This window comes from Epinephelus lanceolatus, chromosome 4 (assembly GCF_041903045.1).
Source record: "Epinephelus lanceolatus isolate andai-2023 chromosome 4, ASM4190304v1, whole genome shotgun sequence".
Taxonomy (NCBI): Eukaryota; Metazoa; Chordata; class Actinopteri; order Perciformes; family Serranidae; genus Epinephelus; species Epinephelus lanceolatus.
The window spans coordinates 27,478,719-27,494,439 of NC_135737.1; the positions used below are offsets into that span (position 1 = coordinate 27,478,719).

The 15,721-nt window shown below is 40.2% G+C and overlaps 1 protein-coding gene across 2 annotated transcripts in view; it reads left to right on the plus strand.

Moving 5' to 3' along the window:
- Positions 1-858: 858 nt before the first annotated feature.
- The window catches only part of ttc12 (tetratricopeptide repeat domain 12), a 28,521-nt gene continuing 13,658 nt past the window's right edge, over positions 859-15,721 (plus strand). For both annotated transcript variants that reach the window (XM_033632179.2, XM_033632180.2), the window contains exons 1-12: positions 859-1,030; positions 1,472-1,626; positions 1,924-1,945; positions 4,006-4,083; positions 4,201-4,322; positions 5,270-5,329; positions 5,766-5,837; positions 6,249-6,309; positions 8,095-8,283; positions 13,176-13,245; positions 14,707-14,795; positions 15,237-15,405. In XM_033632179.2, the coding sequence (XP_033488070.1) occupies positions 979-1,030; positions 1,472-1,626; positions 1,924-1,945; positions 4,006-4,083; positions 4,201-4,322; positions 5,270-5,329; positions 5,766-5,837; positions 6,249-6,309; positions 8,095-8,283; positions 13,176-13,245; positions 14,707-14,795; positions 15,237-15,405 (1,139 nt within the window). In that variant the 5' untranslated portion in view covers positions 859-978. The remainder of the gene's footprint in view (positions 1,031-1,471; positions 1,627-1,923; positions 1,946-4,005; positions 4,084-4,200; positions 4,323-5,269; positions 5,330-5,765; positions 5,838-6,248; positions 6,310-8,094; positions 8,284-13,175; positions 13,246-14,706; positions 14,796-15,236; positions 15,406-15,721) is intronic.

Below are 15,721 nucleotides of genomic sequence, written 5' to 3' on the forward strand. Positions count from 1 at the left end.
CTTCAGCTGATGAGGGGTTTTTTTCTCTGCTCATTTTGAGGCCATATTCAACTCTTTGTTAATTTACTGTATATATTAACATTTCTATGTAGATAGGTCACCTCTTACTCCTTCCTGAAGTTATGACAACATCAAATGTTCATCTACTATAATGACAATCAACTGCTTTTAGAGAAGTGACTGCAAAGCTGTCACTTTATGTGTCTTTGCCACAAGGAGGCAGTGTTGATCTGTTGCTGAGAAGAAAGAGAAGGCTTAAGATGATCACTCTGAAAGGGGGGTCATTATGTGTAGAGGAGGTATACAGCGCCTTTGGCCACTCAGAACCAGACTGTCAGCACTATGGACACTATGTGTAGGCCTATATACACAGAAAAAAGGGCCTGAGGCACTATATAGTCTAATTAAACGAAATATCAGAAAGTAAAAGCAGCCCAATTCTTAATTATTTATTTACTAGAAAAATTAGTTTTACAGCTCTGCTGGTTTTTAATGGGAAAATGGGACTATTTATATCTAATATTCAGGGTGAGAGGTGCTGCCTTCAAGTACTTTCATGACGACCATGTAAACATAAGTTCAGACTTTTGTAACACAATGCACTAATAGCAATATTATAAATTGTGTTGATAACACCACGACATATAGGGAGCAACAGTTGACAGATCACAATCACAAACCTCTGTTTAAAATAACAGGGCCATTCATTAGGCTCTCTGCATATATAACTCACCTGGCTTCAGCTATTTTTCTTTCATACGAAGTAACTGTGGCGTAATGACAGTGTGTGCAGCTCCACGTTTAGTGCAGGAGTTTACGAGCGGCCGGGAAGGCATCACGTTTCCATGGTGACCCGACGCAGAGACTTGAAACCACTTGAAACTGAAAGTTAGTGTGAAGTAAATTCAGCGTTATCCGAGATAAAATAGAGCCACCTCGCTCATTAAATAATAAAAACACGTTGAAAGGGCAGAAGTGATGGACAAACTTGAAGACTGTGAAAGTTTTTTGGAGAATGTGGACAAAATAAGTGAGTTATATAGCGGCGAACCTAGCTAACGTTACTAGCTCATTCAAGTTATTGTGGCTAACATGGTTTTTACGAAACCAGATATTAGACGGTGCCACTTTACGCTAACGTTACCTAACAGGTATTTTGTCATTAACCCCATATGAGAAATAAAAGTACGTATATTGTACGTATATGTAACGTTGACAGCATTAGTTGGGGAAGGGCTATATTGTGGTCCACCTTAATGGAGACAAGTAACGTTTCTCTATATGGTAATTTGTGTTGTAACATAATGCAAGTACATTACAGTATAGAGACTATGTATGAATTGTATAGAACTTTAATCAGGTCTTTATGAACAACGTGTGCTATAACACACACATTTTACAACGTGGTTATTTTATATTGTATATTATGTGAGTAAAGGCTAAAGCAAACTATGTTATGAATTATTTCCAGGTGAGCTAGTGAAGGATCTGAAGTCCTCTGAGGTTAAAGTCCAGCAAGAAGCAATGGAGAAAGCAGATCGTTACATTGCTGCCTTGGATGAACCCTGCAGGACAAAAGTCAGCAAGACTACAATCAACACAAACCCACCACTTCAGCCTTCCTCAGTAAAGACATGCACACAGTCAGCCAGTTGCACTCCTTCTCTCACTCTCCACTTGTCTCAGTCCTTCTCATCCTGTCTGTGCCTCTGTCTGTCTGTCTCTCTCTGTCTCTCTCTCTCCTTCTCTTGCTGTCTCTATTTCTCCAACACAACACACAAATGCACAGAGGATATACACAGTACACAACCTACAACAACTTGTTGTGTTGTCTACTTTCTCTTTTCTTGTCATGTAAGAAGGGTCAAGGCTCTGTAGGTAGGTTTTTGTTAACTTTCTTTTAATGGTTCTCCTGTTTTACAGAGTCTGCCCAATGAAAGTCCAGGTGAGTGGGTTATTTGGCTATCTCTTGCACTCGTTTAAAGCATTGTTTAAGCACACTATATGTCCTCATTGTGCAACGCAAGAAAAGTTTCCTTGAGCCAAACAAAATTTAACAATGAATGTACCCATATACCCTTTATGTATCTGTTTCTGTGTTAAGCAGACATGACATTTTCCCTAGGCACAGTGAGATTTTTTAATCAACTGCATCTGTTAGACAGGTTGGTGACTCACCATGTGCCATATTAGGAAGAGAGATGTGGTGCGGTACAAGGTGTGTCCTCAACACTGGATTTTAGTTTCAAGAGGGACCATATTATCCACCACTTGCCTGCTCATACCAGTTTAGACAGCCCCACGAATTGCTCTAATTTTGTCAATTTAGTTGGCAGAGGTTTAATAAGGATGTGAAGTGAACTCTTCCCTCCCTTATCAAACTGTCTTGTCAACCTCACTTGTCATGATGAGGACAGTGCTGCTGTGGATTAGAGGAAATGAATAATTTGACATGATTGATATGTTTTTGTGGGTTTGTTTGTCTAGAGGCCTCTTACAATAATTAGTGGAAAGGTGACATGTAATATTGACTATTTAGGCCACCAAGGCCCTACGCTATAGAAATACTTATGCAACGGACAATGTGGGAAGAGCCACACGAAGAGGAGCTAGCTCAAGGTTAGCGTGCAGCACATCAAGTATGTGCTGAGAAGTTGTTGTGATGATCTTAAAAGCTGGCATTACTTTTTTCATCATGTCTTTTGTATACAGATCCATTTCATTCCAGCTCCTTGAATGTGGTATACCATATAAAATGACTTCATCACATTAACACTTCTTTTTAATTCTCCGTTTGGTAAAACTCATCAATCACAGTAAAGCTGCAAAAAATTTGAACCTTTCAAATCTCTGTGTATGAAGCCACTGATACTGAAATCAAAGGGAGACTTTGGTGTTTTTAAACCTAGACCCTATTTTCTCATGTTATTGTGTCTAAGTGACTAATGGAGACAACAGTTTTTGAATTTGGTCCAAATTTGAGAGAGACCACTCCTGCCGCAGCAGAGAAAGGGGCTTCAGTGTAATTCCTACAGGCAATTGGGCACTGTCAATTTACGTCCATTATAAGAGAAATTCAACGCTTTTACTTACCTTTTGCTGTTTTGGTCTGTTTGTTAGTGTGTGTAACCAAGTCTCTGTAATGGGCAAGTCTCCATCTGAAATCTTGGGGACTTTTTCACCTGGTCAAAATCAGCTAAATAATCAGTCATGACACTAAATATCTCTTAGATAACGCAAACTTATTCCTTTCTTCAGCTCTCACTAACGTTTCCACCGTTGCTTTTCCTGCAACAAGTCACTCTTGCAAGATTTTAGAACAAGACTTCTTCTTGAGTTAGAATTAAATACAATAACAGATAAGTGAAAGGTAAAGAAGAACATTTAATTTCTCTGCAGGGTCTTTTGTAATGTTGTCAGTCACCTCTAATAACAAACCGAGCCTGTCAGTATGGACATAAATTGAAGATGCACAATTGCCCATAGATTTAACATTGCAGCCTGTTTTGCCCCTGTGGTTGCAGCATTCTCCCTCAGTACTAGACCAGTTTTAAGACATTGTTGTCTACATTAGTCACTTAGACATGAAAACATGGGAAAACAGTGTGCAGGTTGGAAAATACTGAAGTATTCCATCAACACATCATACATTCAATTCACATGAGGACGAAAAAGTAATTCTGTTTTTAAATTACATCCAACTGATATTTATTATATTGGGCTGTCTTTAGGAGAACATTCTTAGCATTAACAATCACACACAGTAAGGACCCTGTGGGATAGTCACAAAAGATCTTTTTTTTTTTTCTTTGACTGGGACTTCACTTTTGATTAGACTGGTATGCTGATGATTGGATTTTTCTCATTTAAAATGTGTGGCAAAACTCTGACTGGGAGACGGTAAAGTTAAAAACTGCATGCAATCCAAAGTACTGCCTAATGACAGATGTCTTTACTCTCTCTGATCTAGCATGAATGCTTAAGAGCTTTTCTTTTTTTGACCAGATAATTTCATGAAGATTATGGAGAGAGATGCAGAAGACCGGAGAGTAAGGAGGATTGCAAAAGCAAAAAAGGCCACTGGTGTGTTATTCTGTGTTCCTTAAAGATGTTGTTGGAGGTAAACAGTTGGCTCTACTTGCTGCTCTGTTGGGCCAACAATTCATCCTTTTAAATGTTTTACTGTTTGTGTCACTGCAGCGCTCAAAGAAAAGGGGAATGAAGCTTTTGCTCAAGAAGACTATGAAACTGCTGTGAAGTATTACAGCGATGGCTTGGCTGAACTACGGGACATGCAGCCATTGTACACCAACCGAGCACAAGTGAATATCTTCAGCTATGTTTTTCATGTTTTTAAGGAACAGTGTAAGATTTAGGGTGATTTAGTGGCACCTAGTGGTGAGGATTGTAGATTGCAATCAGCTGAAACTTCTCCCAGTTAGGATTCTTTCATTGTTCAGATAGTTTTCCCCAGGAGCTGAATTATCCACAGAGGTCTTGTCCTCTCCAAAACAAGTATTTTCATGTTACAAATCAGTATTTCTCTGATACTGTTCGGCTTGTTGGAGACAGGCCTCTAGCTCAGCACCTGCTAATGTGTGCTCACCTTTTTCTCTGATAACTTAAGAAATATCGACAGAGGTTTCTTCCTCTCCAAATCAAATGACCTAGTGATTTAAACAAACACACAAAAAAAGCCTGAATAAAGCAGTTTAGAGATAGGGTCTCTATGTGTTAGCCCTGCGATATTCTGGCAACCTGTCCAGGGTGTACCCTACCTCTCGCCCAATGTCAGCTGGGACACGCTATAGCCCCCCCCCCCCGCGACTACCAATAGGATAAGCGGCTACGAAAAATGGATGGGTATCTTGTTCCATTTCTGCCAATAAAAAAATGTTTAAGGCAAAAGTGACTAAAAACATTTTTGTTCCTCAGACAAAATTGAAAAAGAGCTGCTTTTGTGTGCCTATCACTGTTTTCTATAATAAATGAACCTTTGGTTTCACAGAGGTATTAAAGCAACTTGAGGGATGTCAGCTATTTTAATTCAAGTATGTTTGTAGCCACATGCAATTAAGTTAATTGTACAAACATGTTCCCATCCAAAGATCCCATCATCCCCAGCATCTTAGAGGTCTGCTCTGTGGGTATATTAAAAACCAAACAATGCTACACAACTAATCACATTCTTTACTTTGTGAGGCCATGTTTTTATTTTGTCTGTTTTTGATGCTCACCTACCACCCGTTCAATATTTAAATCTACTTAGGCCTACATCAAGCTGGGGAGGTACACAGAGGCCATCAGTGACTGTGAATGGGCCCTGAAGGTAAGACTCAGAGGAGATGTGTTTGGTAGGAAATGGGTTGGACGGGTTAACGATGGGCTCTGCTCTGTTCTGCAGGATACAGGTCACCAGCAGCTCAGAAATGTTCTCAAGAGAGAACACTGTTTGAAATAGTGAAGAAAAATTAAAATGAATTTTTAGGAGTTCCTATAAATTTGGTAGTTTGTTTGGCGTTATGCTTTCTTCAGGTTACTTAATCAAATGCAGTTTACAGTGAAAAAAAATCTTGAATGTTGAATAGTTGATTTTTGAATTACTGGAACTGTGCTGAAGTGGAGAGTGTCCCTGAAATTCAGTTTGAACATTTCTCTTTTGCTGTGCTAGTGTTAAGCAGAAACATTAAATCACCATTATGTAGGTGTGTTGATGATGAAGTGCTTTAACTAATACACTCCCATGATCATTTTCTCTCTTTCAGTGTGATGAGAGGTGCATAAAAGCTTATCTACACATGGGGAAAGCATACCAGGCATTAAAGAAATATAATGAGGTGAGAATTAGTACCTATCATTACATCTAATAACTCCTTTTTTTCTTTTTTAGACATTGCTTGTGTATGCAGATAACATCTCATCTAACTATAGCAGAAACACTGCTGTATAATGAAAGTTGTATTTCTGGAATAGAGAATGAACATACAAGCAGTCCTAATCTCAGCAATCCTCTGTAAAATCATATTTTCTAAATGGCATTTCAGCCCATTCGGAGGCTTACATGATATCTGGCAAAAATCTTGTTTAATACCAGTATTAATAAAGTTCATCATGGTTTTCTATCTACAACACCCTTGTGTTAAGACACTGCAGTCCTTTGGAGTGACCACATCATATTGATTTTCATTGGTTTTAGAGGTGAATCTCATCATATAACCAGTGATGAACTAAATTCTTCTCTTTTTCAGGCTAGAAACTGCTTTGAAAAGATTGTGGAAATTGAACCTGCGAGGGAGAAGATGGTGACAGGTAAAGAAAATTGATGTTTTTTTTCCAGGGGTAAGGTTTGAAAAAATCTAATGTATTCATGTCCTTAAGTGATAACTGCCCTTTTTGACTATGTCTCATGTCAAACCATTTTCAGGTTTGGTCCACATCTTTTTTCACACCATTCTGTTTTGTGGTTATTTCATGAAATCATTTACACATTGTTGAGAATGGTCTAGTCACATATGCCCCAAATTACAGTTAGAGTGAAGCCCATCAAAGTAAAGAGAAGATTCTCGGTTGTTGTACAGTTGGTTGTCCATGATGTGGTCTCACTGACTTCAGCCCATTTAATTGCAAGGCTTTCATGACAATGTTACGCTCAAAGATATATTATGCAGAAGTTTCCTGAAAAACAATCTATAGAAGTAATTACACTCAATCATCACTTATGACCCAGTGGAAGTTTGTGGCCTGTATTTTCTGTAGAGACTCTGCCCTCTGCCTGTATTTTCTCATTTTCGTTTTTCACTGTGTTCTGGATATTTATGGGCATACACTCTCCTCAGCGCTCAGGTGGGGTCAAGGCTTTATAAAAAGATAACGACTAGGTGACAGACTGGAAGCAGCGGGCATCCAAGAAAGAAAGTGCCAAAAACATATAGTGAGATGAAATATCAAACGAGAGTAAATCCTGGGTTGGCTTTGCCTCTCACTTTCGCTGGCGAGTTTGTTTACAAACAATAACTGACAATCCCTTTAGTGTCCCTCTGTTATTGCCCAGCCAAAGACAAAAGACAATCTTGGTTTCTTCCCAATAACTGGAATTGTGTTTTGCACTACAATTATTGTATTTAAAGTCATCCATCCATACATACATCCATTGCTGGGTCGCAGGGGCAGCAGGCCAAACAAAGCACCCCAGATGTCCCTCTCCCCACCAACGCTTTCCAGCTCCTCCTGGGGGATCCTGAGGCGTTCCCAGGCCAGATGAGATATGTAATCCCTCTAGCATGTTCTGGGTCTGCTCCAGGGCCTCCTATCAGTGGGCTGTGCCTGGAACACCTTCAACGGGAGGCGCCCAGGAGGCATCCTAAAAACATGCCTGAACTTCCTAAACTGACCCCTTTAGATGCAAAGGAGCAGCGGCTCAAATCCGAGCTCCCTGCGGATGTCTGAGCTCCTCACCCTATCTCTAAGGCTGAGCCCAGACCCCCTTCTGGGGAATCTCTTTACGGCTACTTGTATCCAAGACCTCACCCTTTCAGTAATTACCTATAGCTCATGACCATAGGTGAGGGTTGGGACGTAGATGGACCAGTAAATTGAAAGCTTTGCCTTCTGGCTCAGCTCTCTCTTCACCACGATGGTCTGGCACAGTGGTGGCATCACTGCAGATGCTGCGCCAAACCACCAATCCATCTCACGTTCCATTCTACCCTCACTCATGAACAATACCCTTGAAATCCCTTGATTAAGCCAGCTATAAACTTGCTAGCCCGCTTAAAGTTGCTCTGTACCAAGATAAATGTTTGGTCAGAACTGAACCTTCTGTTACCTTGTGGCTTTCATGCATATCTACATAATTATGCAGTCTCTTTGCTATTGTCACATGTGATGTGACATTACATTTCAAATACTTAGGCAGCAGACCTAATTACCTAAGGTACTCAGGTAGTTCATGCTTGTGGCAATACTACTATAAGAATTTCAGTTCACTCTTCTGTGAAAGTTAAACTTCCATTACTGCTGTGGAATAGCTTTCTGTCAGATCACAGTCTGCTTTCTCCTCTTCCCTCCTTTATCTCCTTTGTTTTCTCCCCGCAGAATACCTGACCCAGGTAGATTTGGAAGAGGCAAGAGAGAGTCAGGAAATGAATGCGATGCAAGAGTTTGACAAGGGAGAGGGGAATGCCACAAGAGTGCCCCAAGTGCTGGGGAAGCTGTCAAAGCCCGACCAGATTCCCTTGTACTACTGTGGAGGATTGGAGATTCTGTCACGAGCAGTTACTGACTGTGAGTGTTCTTTTGGGAGAAGTTTTGCACAATTATCTTTCTCTTTTAATCTCTTTGTGCCCACTCTGACTTCAATAACTTGCTTCACTGGTCCACCGACTGCATTTCTCGGTTCTATGGCTAAAGTGATCAGAAAAAGATCAGCCTTCAAAATAGGAAGATCATAAAGACTTGAAGGAAAAAAAGGAGTGTTTACTCACAGTGAACATTTTAGAACACAGGTGGAGCAGGACTGTAAAAGCTGCTTGTTTCATGTCTTGTCCTATGACAAAGGAAGAGAGTGTTGAGACCTAACGCTGTCTATCACTGATCATTATCTCTTTATGCTGCATTTGCTTGTCACAGCGAGCAAATTTGCAATATTGAGTATAAAACCACACTGAAAGAGCGAAACATCATTGCTGCACGGTGTGGTTAGCCATTGTGGAGAGCATAGGTATATATACCATAACACTACATACAGTGTTGGGTAAGGGTTACTTTAAATCAAAGTACTTTACTGCGTTACTTTCTAAAAAAGTAACCAGTTACTTTACTGCGTTACTCCCTGAGTAAAGTAACTAAATTACTTTAAAAGTACTTCCAACGTTACTCCCTGAGAAAAGTATCTCAAGCACTTTTAAAGTACTTTTGAGTGTTCTACATTTCCTATTGGGTAATGGACCACAGGGCGCTAAGCCTACATTTTTTTGTCGCCAAAATTAAAGTTATGGACCAGTTGCCCTTCAATGAGATCCAATTCTTCCATCGCAGCCGTCACTTTGACCAGTAGAAACACAGAACGATCTGCTGCCGTAGACAACTGTATGACAACAACACCCCAGCGTTTTTAATATTTCCTCTAGGGATGTTACCACACAGAGTAAAAGGGGGAAATGATGGTGTGAAACAGCAGAGACACTTTGTCAACCCGCTGAGTTAATGTTACTGTCATTAGCATCAAGCTAGCAAACAATGGTACATCCTCACGGTTGGACATAAAGTAATAACATTAATAAATAGCAGCTGGGCTTTTACTCACCACAACTGCAGAGGCTCCCAGCTTCATTTGAAACAAACTACATTATAGACGGTCCGTTATTTATTAATCCCTCTGTGTGTTTATATATTTATTTTTTATCCGAGCCGTTGTCTTTATAAAGTTAACATATCGCACCGTCATTTCAAACTCAACACTTGTTTCAAATTAAAAGCCCCTTATAACCTCAGCTGAGAGAATTCCTCCATTTTCTAAGTAGACTTTTATTCTGAAACATTTGTCAGAACTTCCTGTGGAAGATACAGTAGCTTGATAGTTTACATATGCACTTCAAATGTAGCTCCTGCCATCTGCTGACGCTTTTAGGTGACTACAACAACATGTCGGCTGGCACATGAACAGTCGCAGTTCTGGCAGTGACTCAAATAATAGTCAAAGTAATAAAAACAGGACAAGAATAACCCGATGACATCACACACTCCGTGAAAGACGACCGGGGATAATTGGTGAGTACCAGCATGTAGCGTGTACCAGGCATAATGCAAGTCCTGAGTCTGAAATATGTCTGTCAGCGAGTCCTACTCCACCTACTTAGACTCCACCGTAGACAACGGCAGCATTTCTCCGACCACGTAGCAAGCCACAAGCTCTGTGGCTTCTTTCAGACTGATAGGTTTAACGTTATCTCCGTTATTAGAACCAAATGACAGCCGTTGCTGTTTCGGAGCTAAAGGACCAGCGTCCTAAAAGTAACGGAAGTAACTAATTTCTTGTTTGAAACAGCAAACTAACGCGTTAGGTTACTTGTTACTGCAACGAGTTACTTTGTAACGCGTTATACCCAACTCTGACTACGTATGTAACACTAGGAAATGACAAACATCATAAAAATTGCTGTGCAAAACAACTTTTTTAAATTTTTATTCCCTTATCAAATCAATAAAAACAAGTTGTCTGGGGCATTCGTGGCTTAGAGGTAGAGCAGGCGCCCCATGTACAGGGCTGCTGCCGCAGCGGCCCGGGCTCGACTCCAGCCTGTGGCCCTTTGCTGCATGTCACTCCCTCTCTCTCTCCCCCTTTCACACTTGTCTGTTCTATCAAATAAAGGCTAAAAATGCCCAAAAAATATCTTAAAAAAAAAAAAAAACAAGTTGTCTGTTATTTGCCAATGCCTGCAGATGAGTGAAACCTCCAGTGCAGATGTGATTTGATTTGTGATCTGTCTTTGATCATATCAAGATCACAGATTAGCAGAATTAGTCATTTCCCTGATGTGTCAGTGATGATGTAATTTGGTTTGCTGAACCACTGAATGGGCTGTTCCAAGCCAGCAGTGTCAGCTGTTCCGTGATGTTGTAATGAATAATGTAATTTTAAAATGAAATTAATTACATCAAGACGTTGCAAGGTAGGGTTCGTCGAGGGTTCTTTGTAAGATTAAGAGTTGTATTAAGGAACCCCTTTCACCCAAAGATGCCTTTTTTGAAGAAAGGGTTACTTAATGGTTCTATGTAAGACTAAAGCCCAGTCCAGACCAAAGATTTGCGACGAGACCAGTTGAAATAGACAACTACTTGCAATGCACTGTTCTGCAATGTTCAAAAAACCTGCCGGTTCGCACAAATGCAACTACATGAGACAATGTATCATTACTATGCAACAACTCTCTGTGCTTTAGCTTTTCAGGCTTATCTTGTGGCTTAATATAATTTGGAGCCTCTTAAAATATGAATGAGGATAGTGATTGTGAGATACTGGCAACACCTGCATTTGTAGTAGTGATGAAACGACGAAAACCATAAAACGAGAGCACATACAACGAGGAGCAGCAGCGACCCATCGTCCAACACTGGCACACCAAACTCCTTTGTCTCTGTTTCCAACTCAGCTGCACTATTGCAATAGTAAAGGCTATTCACAACATCTAAAAACCCTAAAAACTTGTTTGTGAACCATGATTGTAGTAGGTCACACTGGCCTCAGAACGTTAGGAGCCTCATAAAGCCCAATGCTGCTGAATGTGGTTCTCATGGCCCCAGGCTAACCTGTTCACCTAAGACCATGAGTACCATGACTATTTTTAGCCCTCCTGGTGGGTTCTAGGTGAAACCCTTAAAGTTTAAAAGGGTTCTTGGTACATCACCTTTATAAAACGTTCTAGCAGGAACCAAAAAGGGTTCTTTTTTGCCAACAAGCCGAAGATTCCTTTTTGGTTCTTATCAGCACAGTTATTTCTTCAGGTGTACAGTACTGGGTAGGCAGTGTTAGTTGTTTGTGGTGTTGAGAGGAGGTTTAGAGGGGCGTTGATATGGGATGACAGCAAACACTATTAAGCCTTCTGGGGCTGTCTTGGGTGCAATTTAATGAAACACCTGTGATGGCAGGTGTCTGTTCCATAACCTCAGTGGCATACCTGCACACATCCCTGTCAGATTTAGAGTAGGTAGCTAGTGATTGGTGGTACCTGTCTGTTGGCTTTATAGATTTATGACAGCGTAGCTTAAGGTCCTCTAGATGGACAGGGGCCCTGGAGCATACCAGGTGTTACCGATAATTATATATATTTTAGGGTGTTAGAGAGTTGTTGTCAGGGGTTCCAGAATATTTGGCAACATCCCTGATCAAGAAAATCAGCAAATAAAACTTAGCTGAAAAAGAGCATTCGTCTGCTTTACAGCTGTTTTTCAAAGTACCGCTAAAAACAAGAAACCACAAATCTGATACTGCAACATGATGAAATAAATTGTTCCAAGTGACAAATTATATCAAGCTTTGGCTTAGATCAAGCACAATGCTTGTTGCTCAGCATTTCAGATGAATGGAACCAAACAGGTGAGGCAGAAACATGCCCTTACAGCCTTTTCTTCTTAGCATGGAAAAGATCATTGTAATCTTGTGCTTTTGGAAAACTTGTTGGGCATAAGATATTGCAAAATATTTGTTTACCAAGTCCTCCACTGTATGAAAAAGGGCCATTGTCTACAAGCAGCAGCTGCTCTCCACCAGGTTGTTCACCCCTCCTCTGTCAGCTGTTGATATTTTTGTAATGTTTTTGACCCAAGAAATGACTTTGAAACTCCACTCTACTGATATAACTCTTTTTAGCTATTGCCAAAAGGCTGAAATTGCTGCTTTTGTAAAACAACCTAGCAGCACAATTCATCAAGGTCAATGGCTCTCTCAGGAGTATTTATTTTGTTATATTTCAGCTAAAAAAAGAAGCTGTAAAAAAAAGTAGTTCTGACATGTCCCTCCTCATCGCTGCTCTCATTCAGGCCTTGTGTAACATCAGGTACTTTGATCACACAGCCAAGACTGATGGAATCGACTGAGTGAAACTTTAAGCTTGTCCTTCAGTAAACTATAAAACTATAGAAAGCCAGCATCACTGTGTAATGCTAACTCCCTATTATTGTTTTAACTGGTACCACTGTTTGTAACACACCATATTCTCTTGGACTGGTTGTCCACTGCACAATCATGGCAAATATAATATATAATATCTTATCCACTCACTCTTTTTTCTTCATCTAGATGAACAAAAGTGTTCTGTCAAATGATATAATGCCTGTCCCACAGTGCCATTCAACGGAAAAGGGCAAAACTTACATAACTCACAACTGAAAGGATCTCAGCAGGGCTGACATTACAGGCTTTCTTCCCTCACTACCCTGCTCTACTTTCTGTATACTGCGTCTCATTATAAGTGGAAAATAGACCATTCCTCACTGTACCTTCCTCTGTCAACATATTTTATTTATTCTTTTCTCTTGTGCCCTTGACGATAAACCAGTGAACAAGGAAAGCTAAACTAAAAGCGAGAGGTGTTGTGTTTCTCTGAAAGCCTGCAGCTACCTGGTGATGATATGTAGTTTTCTGTCTTCTTACACTATCTAATGTTCTCCTCTAACAGGTACAGGCCAGACCCTTTTCAGACTGAACAATGGCTTTAGTATCATCAGCAGCAATGACATGGTGAGGAGGTAAGGAGACCAGAGGGAGAGTTAGCTGTCAGCCCTCAGTGGAGCTTTGACAGATGGACCCAGAGACAGGGGCATACAGAGACAATGACGGACTAAACTAGAGAGATCATTCTCCGCCCTCTCTCTCCCTCTCTCTGGTTGTTTGTGTGATAGCCCAAAGAGGAAAAAGATGATCGCACTGAGGATTGAGATGAGCAAAGGCCTTGTGTTTTGTCCCTGAAAGAGGGGTGTTTAGTACAAGATACAAATTATGACTCCCTCATGTCAGATCAGTAAGGTTATTATTAACTTGTCATGCACTTTCCATATTGTCCATTGTTAGCACTGTCATTATTGAAGTCAGAACACAGTGTCCTGAAAATAGAGTGTGAAGAAATTGCAGTCTGAGCTTGATGAGAATAGCCAACAAGGATAATGTTATGAGCCAGATGCAACCAACTGAAACCTATGTGAGCCATGTCACTGTTGCCTGCTATAGAAAATCCCAAATTAATAGTTAAAGAAAAAAGTGGAAAAGGGTCTGAGAAAATAAAAGTTTTTCATGGCGCTCCCTGGTATTAGACCCACACGTTGCCAAACAAGAGAAAGAAACTATTCTATTGAAGAATAAAAAACATGACTGTAACCTTCAGCCTGCAAGTAGCAGCACATACAAGCTTCTTCAGGGCAGAAACTACAGTGATATGTCAGTTGCAAACACCATAGTGGAAAAAGGGAGGACTTCTATAATGACACTGATGGCCAAGTGGCTGTTCAACACATCTCTCAATGCTCAATCACACACTCGCTGCAGCAAACTATGGAATGTGTAAACATGTGGATTGCACATACATACTGTATGTTATGTGGAATGTAGGGCAGTGCAGGTGAAGCCCATGGGGTTTCTGTCTTGGTTGTTTTTCTTTTGCTACTTGAAAATTGTTGCCTCAAAATGTCAGTTTGAATTTGATTGATCATTCAGATCTACGCGTAAGGTACCTACATTAAATGTAGATAAATGGAAGGGCACTGTTCATTATGATGATTAAGTGTAGTATCAGTATGCTCACAAAACATTTGTTATGCCTATTGCACCTAATTTTCTTGCTGTAGCTATACTGAAATGCATTTTCTTCGTTCATTAGAGTGCACTTTGGTAACTCAAAATGGGGCCTTGCTGCTGCACTAAGTTTGCTTAATATCCATATTAAATGAAATGGCATCTTGCTTTTGTGAAATGCATTGAATTGCTTCCTGTGTCTGGTATAATCACCAAATATTTGACCACACCTAAATCTTTGAGATTTGTCACGTCTTATATTCTCTGTGTAGTTTTAATTTTGTTTCCATTCTTTGTGTTTTGTGGAGACACACTTTTGTTAACAAATTTAATTAATTGAAAGAAATATTTTGAATTTGATTTGTATTATGTCAGCTAAAAGAGAACAGAGCTAATTCTATTGTGTTTTATCTTCTCTACAGTTACCTGTTGCAGGAAACAAAGGATCCAGACAGCCAGGAGTTGTGTGTCTCTGTGCTGAAATTATGGAGGATTATTTGTATTGGAAACGGTATGTAGTTAACTGAGTTACTCTTCATTTTCTGTCTGTGTTGATGTAGTAATTTGCTCTCAGTTAGCAGGAAACAGGGAAAAAATTAAATAACATGCTAATATAATCCTCTGTTGCGCTGTGTCATTACTGGGCAGCTTTTCAATGTGACACTTAAGCCATCCCTTTGTCAAGCCTTTATTTGCCTTTGAATCGCACAAGCTGTGCGAGCTCCAGCACGTCAACTGTTTGCACCAACTGTGATCGTTTGTTTACTCAACTATTTACATGTCTGTGTGTGTTAATGCCACATGAACATCAAGCATTTCTTCAGTATCAACGCTAGTATAGCAGCTTAGTGTTCATGTAATGTTGTTTACAGACAAGGTTGTTGTGATTTGGGGGCACAACAGGGTACTGTGTCAGGTGAGCTCACATAAAGTGTTTTCCTTTTGCTTTCAGATGAAAACCAGAAAATGTTGATGGCATGCCCAGTCGCCAGAGAGTCCACTGTTTCCTTGTTAACATCAGGGCACGTTGCAGTGCGGAAAGAATGCCTGTTGTTACTATCTTTATACTCACAGACGCTACATGGCAGGAGCTTGGCCATTGACAACCTGAATGTGCACATGTAAGACATTTTTTTTTATGTTGCCATTAGATGCAATTGATGAGAGCAACAGCATAGCTTGAGGCAAAATATGCTCATGTGTAGACAGAGATGGCATGTTCAAATGAATCAAATTGTTTATAATACTTTTCCCTTTACCTTCGCCCATCCCCAGTAAGTATTAAAATAATTTTGCATTTCACATTCTCCCCTTAATGAAATCAGAATGGGACTTTAGGCCAACCTTGGGCCACATGTTTGTGATTGTCAGTGCAATTGCCATTTCTATTTAATGAGATTTCAAGGAAGTTGTATTCCATTGCTCTGGGACACAGTA